Source organism: Lithobates pipiens, unplaced genomic scaffold (genome assembly GCF_037356315.1).
Source record: "Lithobates pipiens isolate NorthernLeopardFrog02 unplaced genomic scaffold, aLitPip1_a1.2 Scaffold_18, whole genome shotgun sequence".
NCBI lineage: Eukaryota > Metazoa > Chordata > Amphibia > Anura > Ranidae > Lithobates > Lithobates pipiens.
The window spans coordinates 642,506,728-642,530,591 of record NW_027507758.1 but is presented as its reverse complement, the minus strand read 5'-3'; the positions used below and the strand labels follow the sequence as shown (position 1 = coordinate 642,530,591).

The 23,864-nt window shown below is 43.7% G+C and overlaps 4 protein-coding genes across 11 annotated transcripts in view; 2 read left to right on the top strand and 2 right to left on the bottom strand.

Moving 5' to 3' along the window:
* Nucleotides 1-23,864, bottom strand: part of LOC143989570 (uncharacterized) — a 146,520-nt gene that overhangs the window by 16,936 nt on the left and 105,720 nt on the right. The gene's annotated exons all lie outside the window — the stretch shown is intronic.
* Nucleotides 1-23,864, top strand: part of LOC143989636 (uncharacterized) — a 353,768-nt gene that overhangs the window by 246,712 nt on the left and 83,192 nt on the right. The gene's annotated exons all lie outside the window — the stretch shown is intronic.
* Nucleotides 6,901-15,454, top strand: LOC143989607 (uncharacterized). The gene is made up of 4 exons (XM_077489824.1): nucleotides 6,901-7,115; nucleotides 7,232-7,329; nucleotides 7,435-7,576; nucleotides 9,849-15,454. The coding sequence occupies exons 1-4, from the start codon at nucleotides 7,031-7,033 to the stop codon at nucleotides 11,426-11,428; spliced, it is 1,905 nt and encodes a 634-aa protein (XP_077345950.1). The 5' UTR covers nucleotides 6,901-7,030; the 3' UTR covers nucleotides 11,429-15,454.
* Nucleotides 15,920-22,932, bottom strand: LOC143989703 (uncharacterized). Of its 2 annotated transcripts, XM_077489976.1 has the most exons (2): nucleotides 22,580-22,932; nucleotides 15,920-22,525 (listed from the first exon to the last, which is right to left on the bottom strand). In XM_077489976.1, the coding sequence occupies exons 1-2, from the start codon at nucleotides 22,827-22,829 to the stop codon at nucleotides 21,438-21,440; spliced, it is 1,338 nt and encodes a 445-aa protein (XP_077346102.1). In that variant the 5' UTR covers nucleotides 22,830-22,932; the 3' UTR covers nucleotides 15,920-21,437. The 2 variants fall into 2 exon arrangements, with proteins under 2 accessions (XP_077346102.1, XP_077346101.1); XM_077489975.1 differs by having other exon boundaries at nucleotides 15,920-22,932.

The window sequence follows — 23,864 nt, the reverse complement described above, 5'->3', positions numbered from 1 at the left end:
CGCTGCCCTATACTGCAGCAGTCCTTCAGCAGTATAGGGACTGACGTACAGTCTGCTATTTACACGGCCGAAGGTTGCATTGCAGTGTATTGGACGTCGAATTTCTAGTCCCGTCGTACGTGCAATACACGTCATCGCGCAAGCTTTCGGCGGACTGTCTGTTCATCGTGTGTGGTCAAGTCCGTTCATTCGAAAGTTGGACGGACTGTCTGTCGGATTGTCTGACGAACTTAGTTGGGCAGACAATCCGCCCGTGTGTACGCGGCCTTACTCACCTAAAAAGTGTTTGGGGACCCGGGTCCTGCCCCAGGAGACATGGATCAAAGGATTTAATAGCAAAATATATGTATAGTTTATATTAAAAAAATAAATAAAAATTCTGTGTGCTGCTAAAGTGTTCGGGTTTGACTTGAAGAAAAGGTGGCAACCCTAGTTGTTACACATAGCGCAGGTTTTATTCTATTTATATTGGTGACATAATTGCCCAAATCTGGGAATCAGGAGCCATTTCCACCCTTTACTCTTGGCTGGGGCTCTTTTTATCCATATAACAGATGTTCTACATGACTAAATCTGACATCATTTTTACTGCAAAATCAAAGGGTCCAAAATAAAAACGAGCAGTAATATATTTCTATCCCCCTTGGTGGGACTGGAGATGACCCATCTATAAGGATATACAGTACATACACACACAGCACAAGGCCGTGTTCACACTGTGAGCTGTTTCTAAAATTCCTCTGAGCTCCACAAGGTGGTGATCTCACTTCTACCAAGACAGGAAGTCTCTATGGAAGACAGGAAGTGATGTCAGGTACTGACAGGAAGTTCCGGGTGAGAGGTGAGTCAGGAGGAAGTAGAGAGAAGACGTTGCTGGAAGAGGCAGTAGAGGAGGTAATAAGATCTTCTTTTCTATTTACACCCAGTAACCCCCCCGTCATGTCCGTCCTCTTCCTCCATAGTCACTGTGATGTTTTTTATCTCCAGCAGATGATGATACACACATATATAGTGTGGAGGCCTAGATTAACCCCTTCAGGGGGATCAGTTGATGATGAATATTTCTTCCCTCCAAATCTGGCCATACATGGTTCAGTTTTATCGTTCATCCAGAGGGATGAGAGGAAAAAACAGAAGTGATTCCCCCATCCACACATTGGAGGGGGATGGGGGAATCCTCCCCGCTGCACTATTGTATTCTGACAATGGGGGGGCGCTCCTCCGCTCTCAGAATACACAGATCAGTGATGAAGCTATTGGCTGCAGCCGCTGATGGAGTGACTTTTATCCGGCAGTGACCACACATGGATGGAAATGTGACCGATCCCTGCTGAACCAGCTGAATTTCCATGTCTCTATGGTCACCATAAGTGACTTCCTCCCCTCCCCCTCATCTCCTTCATTATGTAAGTCATGCTGAGATCATCTCCCATTGGCTGAGCAATATTCTCATTTGTCTCTGAGCTCCTTCTTGCTATTCCTCGTCCTGCCTGTTGTTTCCTTGGATTGATTTTCTGTGTAGTGACCCCGGCTTCATCTCTTGGATGCGCTCGTCTGTTGCTTGTCCTGACCTTTATCCTGATTCCTGGATCTCCTCCTCATCTCACACCCAACATAGAGAATGGAATTTGTGATCCAGGAGGCCACATTTTACGAGACTCCCGGACCCCAAGAATCATAGTGAACACTAAACTGTCCAGATTAAATATTTTCCCACTGGGGACCATAGTGCTTAACACCACTTCAGCCCCGGAAGGATTTACCCCCCTTAATGACCAGGCCATTTTTTGCGATTCGGCACTGCGTCGCTTTAACTGACAGTTGCGCGGTCGTGCGACGTTGTACCCAAACATAATTTATGTCCTTTTTTCCCCACAAATAGAATTTTATTTTGGCAGTATTTAATCACATCTGCGCCTTTTTTATTTATTTATTTTTTTTTCACAAAGAGCGACAATTTTGAAAAAACAAAACATTTTTCTTTTACTTTTCCTATAATACATATCCCCAAACAATATAAAAAACAAATGTATTCCTCAGTTTAGGCCGATGTATTCTAAATATTTTTGTTAAAAAAAATTATATTATAACATATATATATATATATATATATATATATATATATATATATATATATATATTATTATATTGATTGGTTATCGCATTTATAAAGTAAGGGATAGATTTCGGGACCTTTTATTTATTTTTTATTGATTTTACTACTAATGGCGGCGATCTGCAATTTTTTAATGGGACTGCAACATTGCGGCGGACAAATCTGACCCCAAATGACACTTTTTGGGGAGAAGTGACATTATTACATTGATCAGAGCTATAAAAATGTACTGATCGATGTGAAAATGACACTGGCAGGGAAGGGGTTAACACTAGGGGTTGATCAAGGGGTTAATATAAAGTGTATAATAACAATCTAAAAGTGCAACAATTATAACAAATAAAAATGATAAAGAAACGTTGACAGCTGCTGTGACACTCGCAGTGATCCACCACACACATTTTACACAGTTCTATTCCCTGTACCTGTCTGGGTTTCCTCCCACACTACAAAGACATGTTGTTATTAGATGCTGTCTAAATTGGTCCTAGTGTATGAATGTGGGTTAGGGACCTTAGATTGTAAGCTCCTTGAGGGTAGGGACCGATGTGAATGTACAATGTATATGTAAAGTTCTGTGTAAATTGATGGCGCTATATAAGTACCTTAAATAATAATAATAATAATAATAATAAATAATAGTGCAGCGCTGTATAACCTATATATCATTCTTTGAAACACCAATAAATAAAATGGAAATAACTAAATGCAATATTCCCTACAGTGTATTCTTATATACGTAATTAAAAGCACAGTGCAAGCAGTCCATATATATAAGATTTCATGTGTTATATAACATCAGTGTTGATAGAGAACTCGTTTATATCAAACTGTGCTCATCCGTCCTCACTGGGACCAGTATCATGTGACACACCACCAGACACATTCAGTGTGTGAGACCATCCCCCGCTGCAGGGCCGTCTTTTTGCATGGGCACACTGTTCAGTTGCCCGGGGGCCCCACCTGTTCAACGACTCCAGCCAGGACCGGGCTGGCCTACCGGGATACCGGGAAATTTCCCAGTAGGCCATCTGCCTTGGGGCCGCTTTGAGTTGCGGCTGCAGCGCTCCGCTCTTTCCATCTCTCCTCCTTCTTCTGTGTTTTACGGAGCTGGCTGGATCTGTGTTCGGCGGCTGCACTGTAACAAGGTCCCGCCTCCCTAGACCGGCTCGTGTAATAGTAGATTGAATCGGTGTTCTGCCTATCACACAAGCCTGTCTAGGGGGGTGGGACCTTGTTACAGCACGGCTGCCGAAGAAAGATCCAGCCAACTCCATGATACACAGGAGGAGATGCCCGCTGTGTTTTTGTTACCAGGCAATGGTGAGTCTGTATTAATTGGCACAGTGATGCTGCAATGGTGGGCACAGTGATGCTGCAATGGTGGTCACAGTGATGCTGCAATGTGGACACAATGAGGCTGAAATGGTGGGTACAGTGATGCTCCATTCATGGGTACAGTGAGGCTGCAATGGTGGGCACAGTGATGCTGCAATGGTGGGTACAGTGAGGCTGCAATGGTGGGTACAGTGATGCTGCAATGGTGGGTACAGTGATGCTGCAATGGTGGGTACAGTGAGGCTGCAATGGTGGGCACAATGAGGCTGCAATGGTGGGTACAGTGAGGCTGCATTCATGGGTACAGTGATGCTGCAATGATGGGCACAGTGATGCTGCAATGATGGGCACAGTGAGGCTGCAATGGTGGGTACAGTGATGCTGCAATGGTGGGCAAAGTGATGCTGCAATGGTGGGCACAGTGATGCTGCAATGGTGAGCACAGTGATGCTGCAATGGTGGGTACAGTGATGCTGCAATGATGGGTACAGTGATGCTGCAATGGTGGGCACAGTGATGCTGCAATGGTGGGCACAATGAGGCTGTAATGGTGGGTACAGTGAGGCTGCATTCATGGGTACAGTGATGCTGCAATGGTGGGCACAGTGATGCTGCAATGGTGGGCACAGTGATGCTGCAATGGTGGGCACAGTGATGCTGCAATGGTGGGTACAGTGATGCTGCAATGGTGGGCACAGTGATGCTGCAATGGTGGGCACAGTGATGCTGCAATGATGGGTACAGTGAGGCTGCAATGGTGGGTACAGTGAGGCTGCAATGGTGGGCACAATGAGGCTGCAATGGTGGGTACAGTGATGCTGCAATGGTGGGCACAGTGATGCTGCAATGGTGGGTAAAGTGATGCTGCAATGATGGGTACAGTGATGCTGCAATGATGGGTACAGTGATGCTGCAATGATGGGTACAGTGATGCTGCAATGGTGGGTACAGTGATGCTGCAATGATGGGTACAGTGATGCTGCAATGGTGGGCACAATGAGGCTGTAATGGTGGGTACAGTGAGGCTGCATTCATGGGTACAGTGATGCTGCAATGGTGGGCACAGTGATGCTGCAATGGTGGGCACAGTGATGCTGCAATGATGGGTACAGTGAGGCTGCAATGGTGGGTACAGTGAGGCTGCAATGGTGGGCACAATGAGGCTGCAATGGTGGGTACAGTGGGGCTGCATTCATGGGTACAGTCATGCTGCAATGGTGGGCACAGTGATGCTGCAATGCTGGGTACAGTGAGGCTGCAATGGTGGGTACAGTGATGCTGCAATGGTGGGCACAGTGATGCTGCAATGGTGGGCGCAGTGATGCTGCAATGGTGGGCGCAGTGATGCTGCAATGGTGGGCACAGTGATGCTGCAATGGTGGGCACAGTGATGCTGCAATGGTGGGCACAATGAGGCTGTAATGGTAGGTACAGTGAGGCTGCATTCATGGGTACAGTGATGCTGCAATGGTGGGCACAGTGATGCTGCAATGGTGGGCACAATGAGGCTGTAATGGTGGGTACAATGAGGCTGCATTCATGGGTACAGTGATGCTGCAATGGTGGGCACAGTGATGCTTCAATGCTGGGTACAGTGAGGCTGCAATGGTGGGTACAGTGATGCTGTAATGGTGGGCACAGTGATGCTGCAATGGTGGGCACAGTGATGCTGCAATGGTGGGCACAGTGATGCTGCAATGGTGGGCACAATGAGGCTGTAATGGTGGGTACACTGAGGCTGCATTCATGGATACAGTGATGCTGCAATGGTGGGCACAGTGATGCTGCAATGGTGGGCACAGTGATGCTGCAATGGTGGGCACAGTGATGCTGCAATGATGGGCACAGTGAGGCTGCAATGGTGGGCACAGTGAGGCTGCAATGGTAGGCACAGTGAGGCTGCATTCATGGGCACAGTGAGGCGGCATTCATAGGCACAGTAAAGCTTCATTTGATGGGCAATCGTGCGTGATTGTGTAGACAGGGCCCCAGTGCATTGTATTACCCGGGGGCCTATAATGGTCTTAAGATGGCACTGCCCCGCTGTACTCATCCATCCTCACTGGGACCAGTATCATCTGCACACCACCACCAGCCAGATTGCCGTCTCACCTCACAGATGAGTATAAAAAACTCAAATAATGGTCACTCTTTTGCTTCTTCATGATCTCTCTCATCCACGCCAAAACAGCCGATCCTCCTACGCTCGCCCCGCTGGGTGCTTGTGCTGATAACTTCACATAGATTTCATTCAGGAAACTCTCTCCTTCTCTCTCCACCTACAGCTCAGCTCCGCTTCTCTCAAATCTGTTATTGACATGTAATCACAAACATAGACTCCATAGTGTTCTCTGCTTGTTACTTCATGAAAACAGCCCCAAAACAGGCACACTTACAAGATCAAAGATTTAAAACAGCATATGTCTTAACTACGTTCCCTCACCGTGTTCTAACTGTAGGGGGGATGGGCTACCAGAGACATGACAGAAATCACTTTTCCCAATCACTGGATGCAATATATCGCTGACATGTCACTAGGCAGAACGGGGAATGCCTTCTTTACATTCTGCCTGTGTACAAGGCAATCGCGGGTCACTGGCAGAGATTGAATCCACCCGATTCACAGACACGCTCCCACAATGTGCAGGAACGGCGATTTGCTCAGGAGAGCCACTCTGCTGCCGTATAACTGTGGCGGTCGGGCGGTCGGCAACTAGTTAAATACATACTGACTTTCATATTACCATCCAGATAATTCTCTGTTATCAATGTTATCTGTCCACAGGGAAACCTTCATAGATGATGGCACCAATGAGGATGGAGGCGGACCGGAGTCACATGACTGAGAAGATACTAAACCTCACCCTGGAGATCATCTACCTGCTGACCGGAGAGGTGAGGAGGATTCTGGGAGGTCACATGACATCACTCTTATCTCTAATAATAAAACACAGACCTGACCGGAGAGGTGAGGAGGATTCTGGGAGGTCACATGACATCACTCTTATCTCTATTAATAAAACACAGACCTGACCGGAGAGGTGAGGAGGATTCTGGGAGGTCACATGACATCACTCTTATCTCTATTAATAAAACACAGACCTGACCGGAGAGGTGAGGAGGATTCTGGGAGGTCACATGACATCACTCTTATCTCTATTAATAATACACAGACCTGACTGGAGAGGTGAGGAGGATTCTGGGAGGTCACATGACATCACTCTTATCTCTATTAATAAAACACAGACCTGACTGGAGAGGAGAGGAGGATTCCGGGATTCTGACATGATATTCCTATTGGTTCTCCAATACAGAGATATCCCCTTGTAAAGTCAGGTGATCATATGACCATCACAGTGCCTCCATGTGACTCCCTAAAACCTGAGAGACACAACATGGAGAAGATTCTAGAAGTCACCAAGAAGATGATGGAGCTGCTGACAGGAGAGGTGAGGAGGATTCTGGGAATTGTGGGACATTATCCAGTAACAGACAAGGGATGTGTCTGGATGGTGACTGTATCATTGTGTGTGTCAGGTTCCTATAAGGTGTCAGGATGTCACTGTCTATTTCTCCATGGAGGAGTGGGAGTATTTAGAAGGACACAAGGATCTCTACAAGGACGTCATGATGGACAATCAGCCGCCCCTCACATCACCGGGTAAGAGGAGACTTTATTGTAAAGGAGAGAGCAGTACGGAGGCTCCACCTAGATCCCCCATCATCTGATAAACACATAGAAACAATGTATTCAGTCAGTGTGTGTGTTTCCTACAGATGGATCCAGAAATGGGAACCCACCAGAGAGATGTCCCCGTCCTCTGTATTCCCGGGATTCCACACAGGAAGATCACACCGTCCCTCAATATTGCAAGGTAATGGAATGGAGCTTATAAAACAAGGTTGGATTTTCTATGTGATGTCACAATAATAAATCTTATATCTTACAGATGATATTCTCTCTCATTTTCTTGGTTTAGAGTGGAGATCCAATGGATATAGAATTTGAGGTGAAATCAGAAGAAGAAGAGAGGTATGTGAGGGATGATCAGCAGTCTATGGAGGAGGATGGAATAACGGGGACATTTATAGAGGAGGACACTCCTACAGAGATCAGCACAGGTGGGTCATTAACACTAAATCCATTCCTCCACCCATACTGCTCACTGATTGGTCCAGAGTAGGGCGGGGGATGGGTGATATCAGCCTGTAGTCCCCTGGTCACTTTCCTGAGCTGTGTTCCCCGTCCTGTATTCCTGGATTTCTCTCCGATAATCTTCCACTGATTACTGAATACCAATATTATGAGTCCTGACCCTTACACTGTATACTTTATATTGTACATTATATACTCCTGACCCCTGCACTATACTCTATGGTGTACATTACATCATTCTGATACTATATAGTCCTATCTGTTGTATCTTATACAATATGTTGTACATTACATAGTCCTGACTTCTGCTCTCTCCTCTCCCCCCACTGCTATATATACACATAATATGTATTGTCTTTTGTTACACCCATTTCCTACCAGCTGGACATTTTATATCTGATGATGTGATTGGAGCACAGACTTTTCCATGGTGATAATAATGTGATAACATCCTCAGACTTTGGACCCTTAAACAGAAAGGATCAGTCCAGTCTTCATCTTGGTTGTTCTCCCTCCATCCTCACTCTCTGACCTCTGGTGGGGCTCAGCCCCGCTGTTATTCATGACTAAATCATGGACTAAATAAGGAAGTGCAGGACTTCTTGTGTTGGGAAGATGGCAATGAGTGATAGAGGGGGAGGGGACACTCGTCCTATAATCCCCTCATCACTGTCACTCCTATAGAAGACAGTTCTCGTTGTTTCCTCCCTCTCTGACTAAGGTCCATGAATAAAGAAATGATCTGGTAGGAGATCAGAGGACCCATTTACTAGTTACCTTGAGGGGGGAATTGTAAGATCCTCAGAGACAAAGCTGCCTGATGTGGGCGGAGTCCTGGTTTAGGGGAACCAATCAGCTCATGTCTAGTAATAATCTTTGTATTTCTATTTTAGTAGATGGACGGGAGATGAGGAAAACCTCAGAGGATTGTCTCACTTTGTCTCCAAAAAGGGGTGTAGAGGAATAGACCTGGCGCTATACCCTTTCCTGCTGGAAATCTGTATGTTAGGATTCTATGGTATATAATTTCCAGCGTGCTGGCAATTAAATGAGAATAGTGAATATAGTAAAAACAATGAAAACCACTAAGTAGCAAATATTTACCATAAATAGTTCTACCAATATGTTATTATTATTAAATAAATAAAGTGCAAGTGCAAATAAATTACATGTGCCACAATCTATATACTGTCATTCATAGAAAAAATTAATAGGGAAAAAAAGTGAATAGGAAGATAAAATAAAAATTAGAACGAGAAGTGATGGCTTGGTCTTGCCTTTAAATGTAGTGACTGTGCTTAGTCTATCAAGTATTTTGCAAAAAGTGTCATGCTGAGTATAATCAAGATAGAATAGCGTGATAGCTAGTACACTGTAAATGAAATAAACGTGTGCGGTGCAAACCAAAAACAGTAATAAGATTAACTTTCACAGTGAACCATATGCATTTAAATTGTGAATAATCTCTAGTGAGTGGCGGAATCTTCCGTGCGTGAGGGAAGAGGAGGGGGGGGGGGTGATGGTTCCAATAATATTCCCCGTGTTCAGTGGTCACATCTATATTATGCTCTCACCGGAAAAAGTACCCCATCCGGGGTGGATCGACCTTCACAATATCAGCTATTGTGTCGCTCTCTGGCTTGCTTCAGATACAATGCTGGGGGTCTCTCGTTTTTCCGTGAGTGTAGTGTACCACGTTGTGTATGTCAAAAGAAAGGTATATCCATAGCGTGATAACGTTTTAAAAGTTCATATTTATTTGAAAAGATAGGTTAAAACTACTTACAAACGTAGATAATGGTTTGTGGATGTGAATTGTGGCACATGTAATTTATTTGCACTTGCACTTTATTTATTTAATAATAATAACATATTGGTAGAACTATTTATGGTAAATATTTGCTACTTAGTGGTTTTCATTGCTTTTACTATATTCACTATTCTCATTTAATTGCCAGCACGCTGGAAATTATATACCATAGAATCCTAACGTACAGATTTCCAGCAGGAAAGGGTATAGTGCCAGGTCTATTCCTCTACACCCCTTTTTAGTATCTTTCCACCTGTCAAGGTGGAAATAGAGGCTGCTCTTACCTAATTTCCCATATTATATATTTTTTATACATTTTTATGCATTTTTTATAATTTATACATTTCCTACAGCATAAATCCAATACCTCTTAAATTAAGCGGTCCATAGCGCAATCTAACCCCCCTTCCCTTTCACTTTGTCTCCAGACTGTACAGTAGAAGATGAGGACATCACACAGTATAGTCCAGGAGAAAACCCGACTACCTCAAATGTCCATCCGGCACCACACAGTGTAGATGGACCATCGTATTCCTCTCATCCTGAGGAACCTCAGACTGTGAGGGACGGTGCCGGACCATCGTATTCCTCTCATCCTGAGGAACCTCAGACTGTGAGGGACGGTGCCGGACCATCGTATTCCTCTTATCCTGAGGAACCTCAGACTGTGAGGGACGGTGCCGGACCATCGTATTCCTCTTATCCCGAGGAACCTCAGACTGTGCGGGACGGTGCCGGACCATCGTATTCCTCTTATCCTGAGGAACCTCAGACTGTGAGGGACGGGGCCGTCCTTCCAACAGAGAAGAGCTTTTCCTGTACAGAGTGTGGGAAGTGTTTCCGTTTTAAATCCATGCTTAATAGACATAAAAGATCTCACACAGGAGAAAAGCCGTATTCCTGTCCTGAGTGCAGGAAATGTTTTTCACAGAAAAACCTTCTTTCCATACATCAGAGATCTCACACAGGGGGGCAGAAGCAACTTTCCTGTGCTGAGTGTGGAAAGTGTTTTTCAGTGAAGTCACAACTTTCCACACATCAGAGATCTCACACGGGGGAGAAGCCGTATTCCTGTCCTGAGTGTGGGAAATGTTATTTACAGAAGTCCCATCTTAACACACATCAGAGATTTCACACAGGGGAGAAGCTGTATTCCTGTCCTGAGTGCGGGAAATGTTTTTTACAGAAGTCCGATCTTAACAGACATCAGAGATCTCACACAGGGGAGAAGCCGTATTCCTGCCCTGAGTGTGGGAAATGTTTTTTACAGAAGTCCCATCTTAACACACATCAGAGATCTCACACAGGGGAGAAGCCGTATTCCTGTCCTGAGTGTGGGAAATGTTTTTCACGGAAAAACCTTCTTTCCATACACCAGAGATCTCACACAGGGGAGAAACAGTATTCCTGTCCTGAGTGTGGGAAATGTTTTTTAAAGAAGTCCAATCTTAACAGACATCAGAGATCTCACACAGGGGAGAAGCCGTATTCCTGTCCTGAGTGCGGGAAATGTTTTTCACAGAAACACCTTCTTTCCATACATCAGAGATCTCACACGGGGGAGAAGCCGTATTCCTGTCCTGAGTGTGGGAAATGTTTTTTACAGAAGTCCGATCTTAACAGACATCAGAGATCTCACACAGGGGAGAAGCCGTATTCCTGTCCTGAGTGCGGGAAATGTTTTTCACAGAAACACCTTCTTTCCACACACCAGAGATCTCACACAGGGGAGAAACAGTATTCCTGTCCTGAGTGCGGGAAATGTTTTTTACAGAAGTCCGATCTTAACAGACATCAGAGATCTCACACGGGGGAGAAACCGTATTCCTGTCCTGAGTGCGGGAAATGTTTTTCACAGAAGACCCTTCTTTCCATACATCAGAGATCTCACACAGGAGAGAAGCCCTTTTCCTGCCTGGATTGCGGGAAATGTTTTTCAGTGAAGTCTGATCTTTTCAGACATCAGGGATCTCACACGGGGGAGAAGCCATATTCCTGTCCTGAGTGAGGGAATTGTTCCTCACTGAAGTCCTGTCTTCCTGTACATCAGGGATCCCACACAACCCTCGAGGTGTATTAGTGCCTTGAGTGTGGGAAATGTCTTCTATATGAATGTTGCTGGACATCACAGCTCTCATGTGGGGAAGAAGCACACCCTGATATACACCTCAGATATACTCCATGGCTGATCTTCATCATGGAAGAAACAGCTGATAAGGAGATCAGAGATCACCAAAGACATGGATGAAGTGATGTAAAAATACAATGGATGGGCGGCTCATACAGGTCTGGTAATGTTCTTTTATGTCATGGCTTTCTTCTGGGTCCGCACCCATGCACGCGCACACCCAGAAACCTCCACTGTCATTGGCTGTAGGACAAGTTTGTCAGCAGGTCCCAGCCAATGATTTTGCCCCGTACCCTGCTGATCACCTGCAGCCAATGACAAATCACTCCTGTGTTTTATTTTGTAAACACGGGGAGCTATCTTGTGATTTCTTCTCTTCCCGAGTCCTTTTCTGTTCAGGAAGAGAAGAGAACACCACACTGTGAGTATAATCACCACACTTTACACCACACACCTTAGATTGGCACATTTAACCCCATTGATTGCCCTCATTCACCCTTTGATCACCCCTGTCAGCCAACCAGTGCCATTAGTACAGCGTCAGTGTACAGTATTATTAACCAATCGCTGTATTAGGGTCACTTGTTACATCAGATAGTGCCAGGGTCAGCTAGCATTAGATTGTCCGCACACTATCACACTCACACTATAGGATCCTGATCACCACCATTACTAGTATAGTGTCTGTATGGATCAATATCCTGATCACCAACATTACTAGTATAGTGTCTGTATGGATCAATATCCTGATCACTGCCATTACTAGTATAGTGTCTGTATGGATCAATATCCTGATCACCGCCATTACTAGTATATTGTCTGTATGGATCAATATCCTGATCACCACCATTACTAGTATAGTGTCTGTATGGATCAATATCCTGATCACCACCATTACTAGTATAGTGTCTGTATGGATCAATATCCTGATCATGAACAGAACTATATTAGTGTCCCCCCTTAGTATAGTGTCCCTAATAACGCAGCGTTAGCAGGATCAGCCCTTCTGCCCCCCAACAAGTGCAGTGTCAGTAGATCACCGGCTCCTCTGATACATTGCACACATAACCGCAGTGTTGGCAGAATCAGGCCTGATCTCTTCTAGCACTAGCAGGTAAGTTTTATTTGTGTAGCACCCTGGAGTTTAGTCAGGGAGCTCCTCACAAATTTACTTGCCAGGAGTGGTCATCCTGGTTGTTTGTTAGAGATCTATTGATTTCTCCCTAAGTTTGGCCTTGTTGCACTTTTCTCTTCTACGACTAGGTGGCCGGGCAGTTGATGGTACTAGATATGAGAAAGACAACCTATGGTCAGGTTATGGGTATATGGGGTATTTCAGCCAATAAGCAGGTGTTTTCTTGAATCCCTTGGCCTGCTGGGAAAACCTATATATTTGGTTGGAGTCAGGTGATTGATGTTCTGTGTCACCTGGGCGTCTGTCTGTCGTATGCCCTGGGCTGCTTAAATGGAGATTGGGCCTATCCTGGGCACATCTGGCTGCTTGGCTGTCTGAGGTCCTATCCAGAAGTAAGAGAGCAGCACAGGGTTGGGACTGCAGCTTGCAGTCCAACCAAAAGTGATGGTTCTGCTGCCTGGAGAATCTGTCCTGGTCGGAGGTGAAGCTGACGCCACTAAAGGGCCAACCACCTTATTACCAGGGACCGCAGTGAGTACTGAAGCAAGTACCAGAGCAGTATTCTCACCAGACGGGCATGGTGGAGAATCAGGAAACTTAAAGCCAGGGACCCAACCAGTGGAGGTGATGCTTGTAGAGCAGCCTTGTGTGTCAAGCCAGGGACCGAACAGGCCAGTGGGGGGAAAATTGAGACGTATCTGGACTGCCAAGCTAGGGTCCCAGCAAAGAGGCCGGGGTGACGCTTGAGGAAGATACCACCGTGAAGATTGGAGAAGCTCAAGGGATTCAGTCAGTGAATCAGAAGGTCTAGTGAGAGACTGGGAGCACAGTGGGCTGAAGAACTACAAGGAGAAGTTGTAAAAGTGAAAGAACTGTTATGCTTTGTGTTAGGAACTGTTAAAGACTGTTGACATAGGAGACAGCATTCCTGCACGTGCAGATGTGGCGTCTTGCTGGAGGCCTTTCCCTGCACGGCTGATTTCCTATTGAAGTCTCGGAGTCTGCTAATTGAACTTGCAACTACATAAGGGTGTCCTGGCCCTTACTCTCTTTCCCCCAAAAAGTTTGTAAGAGAAATAAACATCTCTTTTGCATTCAAGAAGTGTCTGGCGCCCAATAAATTCCACCTTTCACCCACTATGCCTCACAGCCAACCATATACAGAAGGATGTCAGCTATCTCTGACCCTGGAGGTTCTCATTAGACTGAACGAGGCCGGAGACCTTGCTACATTTGTAGTAGTTCAAGCAGTCCCTGACAGCCAGGAGCTCTTTTTCCCATGAGTCACACTAGGTATCTGGGAATTTAGTGGCCAAAATGTCTCAACAAAGGTACTCTAGTGAAGAGGCCTACAGGATTCTGAGTATGACAGCTGAGAGCGAAGGAGGAGTCCTCACTAACAGAATCAGGCTCTGAATACGAACCTGTAGAGAGCAGCGGCACTCTGACCGGGAGCTCAGAGGATGGAGGAGGGGCCCCTGCTAAGGTCAGGCGTACCCGACCCCGGGTAGCTGAAGTGCTAGGAACACTTGATTTGTCTTATAAGCAGCAGGATGCCAGTACTAGTGTTTTGGATCCCAGACAAATGTCTGCCCGAGTTATCTGCACCTGGTCTAATGCAAATGTCCATGCATGCATGTTTAGAAGGAGTACGCTGACACACACTGTTCAGTGAAAAGCTTCCTTTATTGCTCTGGGAATATAGCCCCCTTTATAGTAGAAGGTGACTCATTATTTGCAAAAGCATCATCTCAGGTGTATTCTGTGCTGTCAAGAAGAGAATGGAGGACCCTTATCTAAGGGGTCGTCTGGCCAGTTTCATCCAGGTTTTCTGCTTATGGCTTGTGGACTCCTGGACTCACTCCGATGGGAGGGGGGTCTCTAGGTGAAGCATTTTGAGTAAGGAGATTCAGCATATATCTTGACATAATAGAAAATAGTAATTTAATCAAACTATTAAACAATCCATAACAGCCCCCCCCTTGAAATGTCTATTTCCTATTCTGTTGCTAGTAGGTGGTCTAACTCATCTGTCCTCATGTGCCTTGGAACTTTTTTCTTGCTGTACGTTAGACGTGTGATGGCTGGCCCATCACCCCCCTTGCCACAGTCTTTGCACATTATAATTTGTAGATATGGGGAGGGATTGTAATGGGGCATAGGGCTTCTCATAGTCCTCATCTTCTGCATCCTGGTGTATCATCACTGGGGTCGCTTGGTCGACTGTTTTGCCTAGGAATTTCTTTACACATGGAATAACACAACATACTATAGTAGCTAGAAAGACCAGAATAACTAGTATTACAGTACCTATCCGAGCCAAGGTCTTCTGCCAACCACCCAAACCACTGGTCCCATGGCTGATCTATACCCAAATTCTTCTTCAGCTCTACTGATAGGCTTTCCAACATTTTTATGGCCAGAGTAACCTTATCATTTTGGTCCGGTGTTGTCAGGTATGTATGTATAGCATGTCCCTGTACCTTCTATCATTTTACAAACAACCCCCTTCTCCGCTAAAATCATGTCCAAGGCCATCCTATTCTGAAATGTCATGTAAGATGTGGGTGCTATTTGGTCAGCAATCCCCTGAAGGGCATCTCTGGTGTAATTTATCTATACATCTATTATTTTGATCATGTGTTGCTATGTATGTACTCTCCTACTTGTCATGCTTAGCTCCTGTGCACGCTCCTTGTATATATATGAAATGAATAAATGTTTCATTGTCTTGAGATCTATGAAATTATAATAAATACCTTTTACTGCAATCGACCTCCACTATTCAATTGCTTCATCTAAAGTCCAAACTTCCTTTTTTTTACTTCTAGTGTAATTTACAAACCACTGCTGGTTGTAATATATGTACATTTTTGTTGACAGTAATTAGGGGAATCCGACTCAAAACCTGCCTTTACTTGGTCTCTGGCGTTAAACTCATCCAGGACCCCTATGACATCTATACACATATGGGTCAAAACTTCCCTAAGGAGCACTCCTGTTAGTGATAGCCGCCTGCTGGGCCCTCACCTGATTTACCAGGAAAAGGATATACAATGTAGACATCATGGTGCAATCAATGTCTTGTCCTTGTGTTGTGATTAAAATGGTATTTCTATATACCTGACAAAGACCAGCTAGGTATAATTATGGCAATTACCACACTTACGAAACCCCTAGCACTGCAGTACTAAGGAGACATCATTTTGCTGAACACAAGAAGAGATGAGTCAAGATTGCTGTTCAGGGGTTGTCTGGTTTATTCTGGGCGGGTCTACAATTTACATGCACCATTATCAGCCAATCATTGCATAGAACATGGGTGTGGTTAATACAGAGGTGTACATTACATATCATTAATTATGTCATCTGCTTTCATGAGTCACAGTTATGAGTCTTGTGGCCCAGACTTATTGTGACACAATTTCTTCATTTAGACAGTACAAAATAAAACTGCTTATGCAAGCTATATTTTCTTATATGTATACTTTATAGGAAAACTGCTACAGTCTGTAAATACAGAGTTTAACTAATAGGTTAACCCAAGTTAATCTTATATGAACTTATAAAGATGGAGTCACTCTGGTTCAGCCATATCACAACAATCCCCTCTTTAAGTCATGAAATCAAATCATGAACATGACTTCTCATTGTTACATACTCATCCCGGTGACCATTGTAAAAGTTAAGATATATTCTATTAGCTGCAGCTGGGTCGGAAAGGTCAAGTACCTTGGAAATCATGCACATAATAAACTTGAAACAAGCATATAAAAGTAATCCCATAAGCAAAATCAGTACAACAAACATTGCAATATCCCTAATCCAGGATCAGTGCAGGATCCAGCATTGAAACCAAACCCCCCATGTTACCCAGGGGGCTCCCAAGCAATTATTTTGCTTTTTCATCATGTCAATACCCCCTTAGGCTCCTGAGAGGAACCATGCCCAGGTCATGTTCTTTTCTAGAAACAATGACCCAGCGAAACGGTGTTTGAGGGGGCATCCAGGATGAACACTAGCCTTGAGCAAGTGACGTTCCTCACTGTCCCCGAGAATCACCACTATCAGAACCAATGAGGCCAAGTAACACCATCCCTTGGAATCATTTAGAATCCACAGATGGCATTGTCTTCCACAACAAATGTATGTGCTGTTGCCCAAGGCCAGTGGCTGTCTGCTGAAGGACCTGTTAGGCACCCTCAGAGAATCCTGCAAGGGCAAGCTGTGAAAGTAGCTTGGCCATCTCAGTATGGGGATCAGAGGTATGCATGAAGTGTGATGTAGGGCACAATCTAAGGTGTCAAACACTGTGGAGTTCCTGTAAATTTTGAATACACATCCCCTCTATGTGCAATGAGTGTGTTATTAGTGATGTTATCGGGTAGGCCACATATAACCTTAAGGCTCCCCCAGAACACAGAGGCTGGTAGCTGACATGTGAACCAGTACATATATAATACAGTGCCTATGCCAGCATCCCATCAAACAGTATATACACTGAAATGGTTGAGCATGTCCTGGGCACCCTACAACAACATTCCCAATATGCCCCCTGACCCTCACCCGGACCACCTTCTAAGCATGCAAAAATAGAAAACAACAAACACGTAATCTCAGCTGCATAGAAATTGTCCATGGAATGCAAAAGGGAAAAAGGGGCATGACAGTCCATAGAAACAAGTGGGAGGGGCATGACAGCCTCTAGGCCAAATAAAAATAGTCCCAAAGAAAAGCTCAAAAAGAAAAGTCTCTTGGATGGCTTCTGAATGTCCATTAAATTTGCAAAAAAAGAAGGAAAAATAAATGTCCACATTATAACTCTCATTCTGCTCAACTTTTCCCAAAACCTTTTGGTTCAATTCTGTGATCACTTATATGTACAGACATGAATTCTCTACCCCAAAACACTGCCTCTTTGTAAGGACAGAACTTGATATCCACAGACAGACTGGAACTGATGCGTTGGGCGAGACCGGGGACTTTGGGCTGGCACATCGGGATCTCTCTCATGTGGTGCTCAGTGGAATTCTGTACCCCAGGTTTGCGTCATCTGGCTCCCCCTTGAGGTGTCATTCGCAGGAACATTTTCCAGCAGGAGTCCGCCTTTAGTCATCTGAGCACCTCCTATGGTATTTGAACAACAAAGATGAACAACGAAGATTTCCACGTTAAAGCTGTAGTCATCACTTCATCCGGATAGGGTATATTGCAGGGTATGAATGGGGTGTAGGGTATGACTGGGGTGGGCATTTCTTCATGTGCTTAGGGCTGTGGGTGAATGCAGGCTGGCTGGGGCAGATACTCCTCATCCGACATGAGCAATCACAGAATCTACCTGATCAATTTAGGCCTTAACCATTGGAGGTATTAAAAATAATATTCTTAATTGGCTCAAACATAAGTAAAACATGCAGGAATGAAAATGTGTCTCAGCAAGGGTTTTCATTATATAGCTTCAATATATTTAACTAAACATTTTTCCAAATCCAGCATTATGGAAGAACTTTAACAAAACTTAAACCTTTTTAGTTTCTTCTATTCCCAGGACCCAAGTGGACCCGAGGGACTAAGGACAGAACATTTTACCCAAACACATATTCTGACTCAGAAGTCCCCCGACTTTGCAAATATGTCTGATCATCAGCAACAAACAAAACATTGATGGATAAACAACATTTCATCATCAACACTTCACGACTGACACCCTGGGAATTCAGAAGGTAAATATCCAGAATAGTCATTCTGATTGCTTATTTCAAATAAATCCTTCCCGTCACATTTTAGTACCCAATGAACTCAATATACGCAGCAATGTATTCTGATCCCAGTCATTTAATTTCAGTAACTTCTTCAAACATTTTTTTTCAAATTTCACCCTTCCGTTACCAAAATCCCTTTATCAATTCTTTTAATTTAATTTAACCCCGAACTTTTAGGGAAAATATAACATGGGCCTAAACACAATATGAGACAACCTGCTGTGCACATTCCAGACACACACTTAAAATACTTTACTAATCGAAATGTTACCCTGTGTGTTCATTAAACACAATACAAGCACTCTCTCATTCCACATTCATTTGGCCATTCCATTCATCCTTCATTTGTCCATAACACCTTCAAACCTTAATATTTTTCTCTCTAGTGTCCGGAATTACACAACAGTTACTTCTCTTTTTCTTTACTAACCACAATTCCTCTGGCGTAGCGCCTGGGATATACAACTTCCCTTTGTTTACTTTCCAATTCTGGACTCTTAATAATAATATTCTTAACCCTGTCAAAATCAACGTTTTTCACAGAAGATCTGTATCAATCTATTGTGAGCTGGTGAAATTTGTACATCGCCACCAGCCCACATTCAACTCTTCCCAGACAATTCGCACTGGAGACCTATCAAGGTTTATAAATGTAAACATTTTTTGGGCTTAGCCCTCAACATGGGCGTTACTAAAAAGAATGAGCCGTGATCATATCGGTCCAGAGACCCGATTCATCATATGCCCATGTTCTTTGCTGCAATGCCCAGGCATAGGTACGAGATGATAATGTGTTTTGTATATGTATGTAGGTTTGTATATGTATATATTTTATATATGGTGTTATATGTAGGCATTCTAAGACAAGTCCATTCTAGGCAGGCCACATTGGTATCTGTTAATCTAATTGCGCATATTAAAGGGGACTTGTTGATGTTAATATACAAGAATATAGATTAGGGATATAGGCATTCCATACAAGTGTATTCTACACATCAAGAGGGTGTTAAGATGGTATCTGTTAATCTAATCAGTAATCACACATATTAAAGGGGACTTATTATTATATGTTAATAAATATATATATATATATATATATATATATATATATATATATATAATAAGAATACAAATTAGGGCAGTTTATGACTACAGATGTTAAACGGCCAATCAAATTGGTCAGCCATTCAGTGTATTGGGGATATAACATGGCGTTCAGTCTATTCACTCGGTGTGTGATTATGAAGGCACAGGTCTAGGAAAAATATTTGTTGTCAGATTTACTCTGTTGGATTTTATCGTCTGTTGCAAGTCTTTGTTCTGTGTTGGAAGTCAATAAAGTGCATCTCTCTGGAAGAATTGGGTTGCTGCGGAAGAGTACTTACATCATCATTCTAATAACTACTAATTATCTACCCACTACTATAAATGATATCACTACAGTAGAGAGCATAGTTAGTAGCAGCTCTTTATATCCCAAAGGGGGATAGGGGAGAAGGGGAAAGATTCACATAATCCACCCTCCTTATACCTTACTTACAAAATATTCTTTCCAATATCTTGTAAGTTTCCTATATCAAGTGTTCCAAAATGTGGGCAGTAAGATGAACATGCGCATGTATAAACAGGAGATCATTCTACAAAAACAGAGAAACAAAGACCTAGGCCACCATTGTATGCACATGTGTGATATCTCACCCCATAAATTGCCACTTACATCCAATATAGATAATCAGCTGTGGGTTCCAATGTAATCCATGGCTATGTAGCAATATCCCTAGGGGCCAATAATACTATATGTGACGTGGAATATACCCCATCTTCAGAACAACCCCTGCAACACAATGGCAATGCTTGTTACACTTAGGGGCTCCGCCAAACCAAACACAGCATAGCGGAGTCTCACCCTGTTATCCTAGGAAAACAATAAGTGGGGTCCAGATATATACAGCTGTATATCCTGGAGGATAATATCTTCGGAAGAAGGAGGGAGGGAAGAGATTTAAGATAAACAAACACTCCATAACTGTACAGATACCGCGTGACACTGACAGCGCTGAGGAAAGGAAATGCCAATGACCAGCATTTGATTACATGTGACTGGACACAGCTGATCACATGGTAAAGAACCTGCCTCATCATCTCTTTACCAGAAACGGTGATGCACAGTGTCCAAGGGGCACAGAGCACCATCGATCGCCTCACTACTCATCTCCGTGAGCACACATGTTCAGCAAGAATGGTAGCATGTCATATGACGTCCTCCCAGAACAATACCAATCCCACCATCATTGTACTTTAGGCTGGGTGGGAATCAGATAATATTGTTGGTTTAAATAACTTTTATCCTGCAAAGTCTACTGTAATTATTAGTGCATGAGTATGATCTTAGGTACTAGTATGAAACTATTCCTGACAAAGGAAACTAAGGGATCTATGTAAAGAAAATATGTTCGACAAATGTGAGAAACATTCATCCACTCGTTACATATTCTGGCCGTAATTTAACTCAGTGATTTCCTATGATCAACGGCTCCATCTAGTGGCCATAAGACATTTTGCCTCAATCAGTAAAAAAAAAAAAGCACAATACTTCATGGCCACTAGATGGAGCCAATGATCATAATGCTGTCACATTTGTTCAACTATTTATTTTTAAAACAGACCTCTAAGTGTTTGTGAAATCTTACACCACAAAATGTACTCAGCCAATGGTAATGACTCCATTTAAATTTTTCTACTGTTATCAATGACCAACACGGTACAACTCTTCATCCATGTCTTTAGTGATCTCTGATCTCCTTATGAACTGTTTCTTCCATGATGGAGATCAGCCATGGAGTATATCTGAGGTGTATATCAGGGGGTGCTTCTTCCCCACATGAGAGCTGTGATGTCCAGCAACATTCATATAGAAGACATTTCCCACACTCAAGACACTAATACACCTCAAGGGTTGTGTGGGATCCCTGATGTACAGGAAGACAGGACTTCAGTGAGGAACAATTCCCTCTCTCAGGACAGGAATACGGCTTCTCCCCATGTGAGATCTCTGATGTCTGGAAAGACTGGACGTCTGTGAAAAACATTTCCCACACTCAGGACAGGAATACGGCTTCTCCCCTGTGTGAGATCTCTGATGTCTGGAAAGACTGTACTTTTTTGAAAAACATTTCCAGCACTCAGGACAGGAATACGACTTCTCCCTTGTGTGAGATCTCTGATGTGTGTAAAGATTGGACTTATGTGAAAAAGATTTCCCACACTCAGGACAGGAATACAGCTTCTCCCCCATGTGAGATCTCTGATGTACGGAAAGACTGGACTTGCATGAAAAACATTTCCTGCACTCAGAACAAGAATACGGCTTCTCCCCTGTGTGAGATCTCTGATGTTTGTAAAGATGGGAATTCCGTGAAAAACATTTCCCACACTCAGGGCAGGAATATGGCTTCTCCCCTGTGTGAGATCTCTGATGTATGGAAAGACTGGACTTCTGTGAAAAACATTTCCCGCACTCAGGACAGGAATACGGCTTCTCCCCTGTGTGAGATCTCTGATGTGAAGAAAGACCGGACTCGTCTGAAAAACATTTCCCGCACTCAGGACAGGAATACGGCTTCTCCCCTGTGTGAGTTCTCTGATGTGTGGAAAGACTGGACTTCCGTGAAAAACACTTCCCACACTCAGGACAGCAATACGGCTTCTCCCCCGTGTGAGATCTCTGATGTGTGAAAAGATGGGAACTCTTTGAAAAACATTTCCCGCACTCAGGACAGGAATATGGCTTCTCCCCTGTGTGAGATCTCTGATGTGTGTATAAATTGGACTTCTCTGAAAAACATTTTCCACACTCAGGACAGGAATATGGCTTCTCCCCTGTGTGAGATCTCTGATGTGTGTATAAATTGGACTTCTCTGAAAAACATTTTCCGCACTCAGGACAGGAATACGGCTTCTCCCCCGTGTGAGATCTTATATGCACAATAAGATGGGATTTAGAAGGGAAACGCTTCCCACACTCAGTACAGGAGAACCTCTTCTCTGTTGGAAAGACGGCCCCGTCCCTCACAGTCTGAGGTTCCTTAGGATAAGAGGAATACGATGGTCCGGCACCGTCCCTCACAGTCTGAGGTTCCTCAGGATAAGAGGAATACGATGGTCCATCTACACTGTGTGGTGCCGGATGGACATTTGAGGTAGTCGGGTTTTCTCCTGGACTATACTGTGTGATGTCCTCATCTTCTACTTTACAGTCTGGAGACAAAGTGAGACAATCCTCTGAGGTTTTCCTCATCTCCCGTCCATCTACTAAAATAGAAATACAAAGATTATTACTAGACATGAGCTGATTGGTTCCCCTAAACCAGGACTCCGCCCACATCAGGCAGCTTTGTCTCTGAGGATCTTACAATTCCTATGGGTATGTTTAGTGTTGTCACCCCAGGGTGGCTCTGTGGACAACACAGTTAATTATATATTGATCCCCGTCCTAAAATTAGTATAAATAGGAATTGGAAAAAAAAAAAAAACATTTCAGGCATATTGTACTCTTTGTTAAAAAAAATAACAGTATTTATTTATTAAAAATCATTCATGAAAAAGACTAGGACAAGAATAAAAAACATTTACAAAGTGAATGTGGTTTAAAAACATTTCTCAGTGACCAACCAAACAGTCCAGAGTTCAGCCTGAACCTACATGGACTGGGTTGGTAGATAGATGAGAAGGTTCCCTATGGCTTTACAAATCAACATTTACTGTATATATATACATATATATATATATATACACACACACACATATTATATATATATATATACACACACACACACACACATGTATATGCACATATATCTGCGTTTATACCCCCATCTACCTTAACCTGAACATTGACTGCTCACATGCATATTTGGTAAATCTGGTTGTCACCGCTGTTTCAGCTCAATCTGTAGCCATGCTCACATTATTTCAATGTTTGTTTAGCTATTAAGTCTTACCTAAATGATGGGTTCCCTTATCTTTACAATTTTGGCCTTTTGGTCCTCTTGCAATTTGAATGTGATGTGAAAAGATTTGCTCCGTTAGCTGTGTGGATGGGGCTGCACATACAGGGGTTCTTCCAGAGAAGTGGGGTTCTTTACATAAGTGTCACTTCAGCAATTTGCACAAAGCAAACCACAGCAGACTGCAGGTGACCTCATCTCCAAATGATCTCACCTTCCTCTCTGAAACATGCACTCTTTACCTCTCCTCCTCCTTTTCACAATTGCAGCCTCTCTCCTCAAACTCTCTTTTCTTCACCCCCCCCCCCCCGCTCCACCCCACAATCTGTACATATCACCCTCACTTCTCCCCTCCCCCTACTTCTGCGCTCATCACCTCTTTCTAACTCTAAGCCCACTTGCTAACAAACCCC